Source organism: Biomphalaria glabrata, chromosome 18 (genome assembly GCF_947242115.1).
Source record: "Biomphalaria glabrata chromosome 18, xgBioGlab47.1, whole genome shotgun sequence".
In the NCBI taxonomy this organism is placed as follows: Eukaryota; Metazoa; Mollusca; class Gastropoda; family Planorbidae; genus Biomphalaria; species Biomphalaria glabrata.
In genome coordinates, this window is record NC_074728.1 from 2,481,096 (window position 1) to 2,488,898 (window position 7,803).

At 37.4% G+C, this 7,803-nt stretch overlaps 1 protein-coding gene across 1 annotated transcript; it reads left to right on the forward strand.

Annotated features, from left to right (window-relative positions):
- The first annotated feature begins 2,437 nt into the window (after window positions 1–2,437).
- LOC129923885 (mannose-binding protein C-like) lies at window positions 2,438–6,976 on the forward strand. Its single transcript, XM_056016700.1, has 4 exons — window positions 2,438–2,601; window positions 4,545–4,724; window positions 6,242–6,415; window positions 6,814–6,976. The coding sequence occupies exons 2-4, from the start codon at window positions 4,712–4,714 to the stop codon at window positions 6,939–6,941; spliced, it is 315 nt and encodes a 104-aa protein (XP_055872675.1). The 5' UTR covers window positions 2,438–2,601; window positions 4,545–4,711; the 3' UTR covers window positions 6,942–6,976.
- Window positions 6,977–7,803: the final 827 nt, after the last annotated feature.

Genomic DNA, 7,803 nt, shown 5'->3' on the forward strand with positions numbered 1-7,803 from the left:
TGTATTCATTTGTTTGTTAGTTTTTGGTAAGTAACATTCGATAAACTACTAGGTCTATGTTAATTGATACTAAACTATACACCAGGGGTTCTCAACCTGTGGGTCGCGACCTCCTTGGGGGTCGATTGACGATTTGCCAGGGGTCGCCTAAGACCATCGAAAATATTGATTGTTATTGTCTATTCTTCTATTGCTGTGTGGGTGGGGTCGCGGCAGAGTCGGGGATTATAATAAGGGGTCGCCTAGCAAAAAAGGTTGAGAACCGCTGCTATACACTATTGTTACCTTGTAATAATTAAGTCTTGTAGAATGGATTTTCAATTTTTAGTAAGCATGTGTGTAACACTTCACCTACAACTATCCCTTCTTCTGTTGTATTGCTGGAGCACCACACATGATCAGTCGATTGTCTTTCTCCATGAAAAGGCCCCCATTCTTCGAAGTGTGGAATGCTTCTATGCCTTAACTCTTTCTTTCCTAACTGACGATGCCAACGTTGATTCCACTAGAATGTGGTAAACAATTACGGAGAGAAAGAGTTAATATTAGCAAATGTTATGATCAAAGATTCGTGAATCTCATAATATCCCATTAGGAACTAAGGATTATCACATTCCATGCAATGGGATAGCTGAGTTAGAGAGATAAAAATCCGGAACGCGTAGCCCTATTACTTGACCAAGCATTGCTAAGGACTTTCTAGATCAGCAAATAACACTTTCAAAGAGTTATATTTTAAGATTGCTTTTCGTTACAATGGTTAGCAGGTCAGCATGGGGTCCGATCGCTGCAGTAACCCTGTCTCTAATCTCTTGGTTTGTGATGCGGTCTTTGTATGTGATACCTAGGATCCTTCTGTAGCATCTCAATGCCATTTCTAGAATCATCATCTCTAGCTCTGCAGTCAGCGCCCAAGACTCTCAAGCATATTAAAATGTGGCCATGACCAGGGAGCGCATCGGTCTGATTTTAGTGCCGAGGGCTAAGCCTTTGTCTTACCATATTATTTTAAGTTTTGAAAGGGCTGCTGTGGACTGTGCTATTCGGGCCAATAATTCGGGTTTTGTTCCCTCATCTGAGACAATAGGCTCCGAGGTATTTGAAGCTGTTAACACTAGTTAGCTTTTCACCTCCAATACTGATGCCTCTTTTAAAGTGAATTTGGTGGCCCTAAATAAAATAAAAAAATATAAACTAACAGCGAAAAAAACTAAAATTATACAGATTATTAAAGGCCTAGTGTACTTTAACAATAACAGTCAGGGCAAGTTTTGCTATTTCTTCTCTAATAAAAACATAATATATTTTGTGCGGGGCTCTCAACAATCATAGACCCTAAACAGCTGCAAAGGTTGCCCTTGCTTAGGGCTGGTCCTATGTCTTTTATATGTAGATTTGATTGTGTATTCGGTACACTTTAACGGTATTCTATGCAGATTTGTGTAAACTTTCCCGTAATGAGTTTATGGTTGAGATATTGCTCTTTATTTTATTACAACGCATTGTTTCTCTCGGCCTTAGCACGGTCACCATCAGTTGCTACCCTTGCCATCTTGTACAAGCCAACCCAACACTTTCAACACGGCGTTTCATAGCATTGAATAAACACTGGCCTGGGTTTGTGTATTTTTGTGAATTTTTCTAAATTTGCCATTTAAAATAATCTTTGTTTACTTTGAACTTGTTAGTGGAGATGTTCCTTTAGCCTCTTTATTTTAAGTGATAAGAATAAAAAGTTTCATTAATTTCTATAGATATTTACAATTATTTATTTTTAATATATTAGTGCATATGTGGTGGCACGCCTGATTTCTTTAGGTGTCTGCGGTCCGCTTGTGGCCCGCAGCTGTAATTTGTCCACCCCTGTTTTAGACCATTCAAAGTTCTGATGCAACGGCTACATTTTTCTTTTTTTGAAAGCGAAAATTTTAATTTTTGAAATCAATTATGCAAGCAGTTTTTTTTTTTTTTAAATTACATGTTTTTTTTTTAAACTTCATTATTATAGTAACAACCACGGGAGGCTTTTTAGTAAGGAAGACAGCCTCATACCATATTTGTAACACATTTATGCAAACGGTTTAAGATTATTTGGCAAATATTTTTAAAATTGAAATTGTATTGCAAAGTTAAGTAGGTTCTGTCATACTGACAACTACATTTACAAAAAAATGTTTACTTTTATTTTTGAAGAGAAAAAAAAATCTACCGATCCATTGCTTCACATATTTTTAGCTAAATACCAAATGCATTATAAAAGTTGTTGTTTCAACAACATACAAGTATGTACATACATAATATATACTTCTTCATTTAAATTACTATTAAAAGTGAAATAAAAAAATATTGCACATCTCTATTTATTTATTATTTTATACCTCTTATGCAATTATATAATACAAATAAATTAATTCGTTGTTTCAGCTGAAGAGTTTCAAGTCAGTCACAAATTTTACAAAATCACCAACAACAGTTTTACACTATGGACAAACAGGGGAGCCATAACAATTCGAAATAGAATGCAATGTGCAAGCAAATGTTTGACCATGGACAGGTGCAAGGCGTTCACATTTGTGAGACAGACTGCGTCATGCACTTTAGGTAAGACAGACAGACAGACAGACAGACGTTTGTGATAGGAAGTTTGTTTTAAATGACTAGCGTTGTTATTGTGTGTGACTGTAAGGACTGAACCAGTTGACTTTTTATGTTGCTGTTTTATTTAGAGGACTGAACTGCTAAAACATGTAAGACTGTAGACATGGGTCAGTGATCAGTGCTGAGACCATAGCCGTGGGCTGATACAGAGGCGGAAAGTTGAAAGGAAGAAAGTTAATAGTTAATAGTCCAAGTCTTATTTGTTGTTGTTTGGTGTGTGCTAGAATCGGTAAGGACACTCCTCCTTATTACAAATACTTGCCAGAATAGTTTCTGGCGTCTACTGATCATCTGCTGTACTGGGATAGGCCTGTTTTGACCGACAAAACTGTAGATTTTTATCGCCCTGATCTGCTGCTCATCGATAAAAAAGAAAGAAAGCACTACTATTATTGACATCGAAGAATCACTGTCTCATAATTCAAGAAAAACTGAAAACAAAGAAAAGTTGGGAACATAAGCTCGGAGATTAAGCCTTTATGGAAGTTTTCCAAAACAACAATATACCCCATTGTTATAACAACCTAGAGGATAATAACAACTGACCTCACAGGTACCTTCAAGGTCCTAAACACTCCTAAGAGCATTCTCGTTTTCCTGTCAGAGGGCGGTACTGCTGCAGACCTGCCACATCACCAGAAAAATACTCAGTGGAAACTGTTAAAGGGACTACGATGAACTATAGAAAACCCAAATATACATTGACACCAGACTCACACATAATTTACACTCGAAAAGTTTATATTAGATAGTCTCTATTTGATTATTCGATTGTCAGGCGAACAAAAGAGTTTGTGTGTCTGTTTTGTCTTTGCTCTCGCTGTCCTATATTTCTTTTGTGATGGTAAAATCACAAAATCCAATACAACGTGCGCTTTAAGCAAGTTGACTTGTACTTTAGGTATATTCAAATTAAACATTAGATAAGTTAAAGTACACTTTTCAGTAAGTTGTCGTGCGCCTTAAGAAAGTTGACGTGCACTTTAGGTAAGTGGTGGTGCACTTTAGTTAATCTGGTGTGCACTTCAGTAAAGTTAACGTGCACTTTTGGCAAATTAACGTACAGTTTAGGCAAGTCGATGTGAACATTAGGTAAGTCAATGTGCACTTTAGGTAAAATTTTGTGCACTACAGTTAAGTTAACATGCGCTTAGTTGATGTGCACTTAATGTTAAGTTATTTTGAACTTTATGTTTGTTGATGTGCAATTGGTGTTAAGTTAACATGCATTTTAGATAAGTTGATTCGCACTTGATGTAAGTTAATTTGCTTTTCGCTAATTGACATGCACTTCAGCTTACTTAACATGCACTTTGGTTAATTTAATGTGACTTTAGTTAAGTTTATGTGCTTTTAGTTACATTCATGTTGCACTTCAGGTTAGTTAACATACACTTTAGTTATTTTGCACTTAAGTTGGCTAATACTGTACTTTAGTTGATGTGCACCTTCGGTAAGTTTCCCTATACATCAAGATATGTTTACTCATTATAGTGTTGCTATAAGTATGCTATTGATAAATATAGATGACTTCTTTTTTACTTTTTTGGAGGCGCGGTGGCTAATCTGTAAAGCGCTTGGCTTCTGAACCGGAGACCGGGGTTCGAATCCTGGTGAAGACTGGGAATTTAATTTCGGGATCTTCGGGCGCCTCTGGGTCCACCCAGCTCTAATGGGCACCTGACATTTGTTGGGGAAAAGTAAAGGCGGTTGGTCTGGTTGGTAGTTGTTCTGGCCACATGATACCCTCGTTAACCGTAGGCCACAGAAACAGATGATTTTTACATCATCTGCCCTATAGACCACAAGGTCTGAAAGGAGAACTTTACTTTTTTTTTTCTTTTTTACTACTCTAATGCTTAAAAGTTGTTCATATTTTTATGAAGGATTCTGTGCCCAGTTGTCTTCCGTTGCACGAAGTCAGATCGTTGAGCTTTATCAGACAGAGCTTGAGAAGTGCAGCAGTAGTCCAGGGTTCAGATACTGGTCTTAAGGGAAAACAGTCGCTTGTGTGTGGCAGTCGACTGATAAACTCAACGCAGCATACGCTACAATGGACTGTGCAGGTACCAAAAGATGACCATAATAGTTCATCGTATTACTATTAGGTGGCTGAGTGGTAAAACACTTGGCTTCTGAACCTTGGGTTCTGGGTTTGAATCCTGGTGGAGTCTAGGATTCTTTTTATTTTGGGATCTTTAGGCCACTGACTCCGACCAACACAATGGGTACCTGACATTAGACATTCAGTTACACTTACACTTAAACTTAAAATTAGCTACATTTTGCCACACTTAGGTACCAAAGAAAACTTTAAATAGTACACCTCAAGAACCTCTGTAGGGGGATTTTAAACTCAAAACCATCTGGAGGGTTTTTAAACTTTGTAAAAAAGGCCATCTGGTCGAGGGGGATTTTAACTCAAAAACCCCCTTGGCTTAGCTACGCTCAAAGAATTTTAGTGTATAATTTACTTTATTTTTTAAATTGAAGAGGTATTTTTTAGCATCAAACCCCGCTGAAGGGGGTTTTAAACTCAAAATCCTCTTTGGCTACGCTAATAGCATTTTGAGTGTGCAATTTGCTTTTTTTTTAATTGAAGAGTTGGCTGGGTGATAAAGCTCTTGGCTTCCTAGCCGTGTTCCAAGGTTCGAATCATGCATTTTGTTATTTTGGATCATTGGGCCTGTGACCCCACCCAATGCGTATCTGATATTAAACATTTAGTTAAACTTTCACTTAAACTATGTCAAGCTTGTCTGCAATATGCCAGGTTGAGCAACACTTGATGCCTTGTTTAGATACAATTTGTCAGACCTAGATACACTTATTTATCATATTATCTACAGAAAGATAGCGAGAAATTGAGATCCCCTGATCATTTGGAGCACTTAGCTACACTTATTTATCATATTATCTACAGAAAGATATCGAGAAATTGAGATCCCCTGATCATTTGGAGCACTTAGCTACACTTATTTATCATATTATCTACAGAAAGATAGCGAGGAGTTGAGATCCCCTGATCATTTGGAGTACTTAGCTACACTTATTTATCATATTATCTACAGAATGATAGCGAGAAATTGAGATCCCCTGATCATTTTGAGTACTTAGATACACTTATTTATCACATTATCTACAGAAAGATAACGTTGAGATCCCCTCATCATTTTGAGTACTTAGCTACATTTTCACGTTTTAGCTACATTATGCTAGGCTCAGCTACAATATGAAAAGGATTAGCACAATTATTAGGCATGTCCTAGCTACAATATATATCTAGTGTAGATGAAAAATTCCAAAAGTAGGTACCTGTCTTTAAACACTATACCTTAAAGCCTTGAAGTCTCGCACACGCTCTGTATACAGTACATATATTGTTATTTTTACCAAGAGGCCCGTATAAGACATTGGCCCCAAATCACCCCAATAGAAAGAAAACTATATGGAGAGCTCCCTGATTTGGAAACCACTGCGCAGTTCATCTCATGTATTGGTCTAGTCATATGAACACTCCAACATAACAATGAGAACGATGAAGAAGAATGAAGAAGAAGAATTTGTTTTTTTTTTTTTACAGCCAAGGGTTCCGTTCTGTACAGCATGAAAAGTCTTGAGAAACTTTATATTGCCCGGTGGCTGGGTGGCACTTATTTTGTAGGTCTTAACGACATCAACACAGAAGGGACGTTTGTGTTCAACGTAGATGATACTGACATCGACAATAATCTGAAGATTCAACTGTTCGATAATAGTAAGTTATTTTTTACAAAGATTTTATCAACTCACTCTAACTGTCCGCCTGTCTGGTCAAAAGGTCGTACACGTCATTTCTCCCACACCCAATCTCGGATCAAGTTGAAATTTTGTGTCATTTTTTCTTTTACCTGACAACACAAGAATCTATTTTTAAAAAATAAAATAATTAGTTAATGAACTATTGGTAATAATTTTTTGTTTGGTATGTCAAACAAAGGAAAGAAATAGTACTTGGCCGATGTGGTAGTATAAGCTGAATTTATCCCCTTTATAGATTGTAGTCTTATGCTTTTTCAAATTTCTTTACATGACTGATACACTTAATATAAGCTATTTTATATATTTTTTATATTTTTATCATTATTTTTTGTATCTATTCTTTTTATACGTCAGGCCAGCCTGATGACTTCAACGGGGACGAGGATTGCGTAGTTTACGAAGAAAACAGGCAACGTTTGAACGACATTCCCTGCGCCTGGCCGCAAAATTATGTCTGTGAGCAACTCTGCTTTGTGCCCTAGAAGCTGTTACATAGCAGAGACTTTATATTGCCCGATTCCTGGGTGGAACTCTCATTATAAACTATGTTGACATCCACATTGGCTGTTTTGTTTTTTATGTTTGTTATAGATGTGAACTGTTTAGCACAATATTTTATCAACTGCAGATAATTTTGTTTGAACTTAGTGATACATGTATTTGTACATTTGTTTACTAGGTAAATACATTTTGTAGCCCTTTTTACAAAGCTTATATCGAGTCACTCTGTCTGACTGTCTGTCTGTCTGTCTGGTACAATTTTACCACACGTTATTTCTTTCCCCCGTCCTAGCAATCTTGTCCAAGTTGAATTTTTGCTCAATTATTTTTTAAACCTGAGAAAGCAAGAATCAATTATTTTAAAGCGTGGTCGAGAGGCTAAGTGCTCTTGGCTTGGCTACCTAGAAGGGGGCTCGAGGTTCGACACCCGACTCGGGCAGAGTTGTGTTTACTGAGCGCTTAAAGGCAGCATGGAAAACCAACTCCTAGATACCCCCTCCCCCCGCTGGTCCTCAAATGAGATTGGACCAAAGCGCTCTGAGCATGCTATATGCATGAAAGTAGCGCTATATAAAAGCTATAATAATAAGATAATAACTCTTGAGGGCGCAATAGCTGATCGGTTAAGGTGTTTGCTTTTCAAAACTGGATCCTGGGTTTGAATCTAGGTGAAGACTGGGATTTTGACTTTCGGGATTTTTTGGAACGCCCCTAAGCCCACCCAACTCTAATGGGTGCCTGACTTTAGTTGGGGAAAGTAAAGGCGGTTGGTCGTTGTGCTGGCCACATGACACCCTGCTCTTTAACTTTGCTCAAAGAAACAGATGACCTTAACATCATCTG

Bases quoted from the DNA above. Each gene is read 5' to 3' on its own strand.
- LOC129923885 (XM_056016700.1), top strand. The intron at 6,416-6,813 runs GTAAGTTATTTT...TTTATACGTCAG, and splicing joins GATTCAACTGTTCGATAATA to GCCAGCCTGATGACTTCAAC.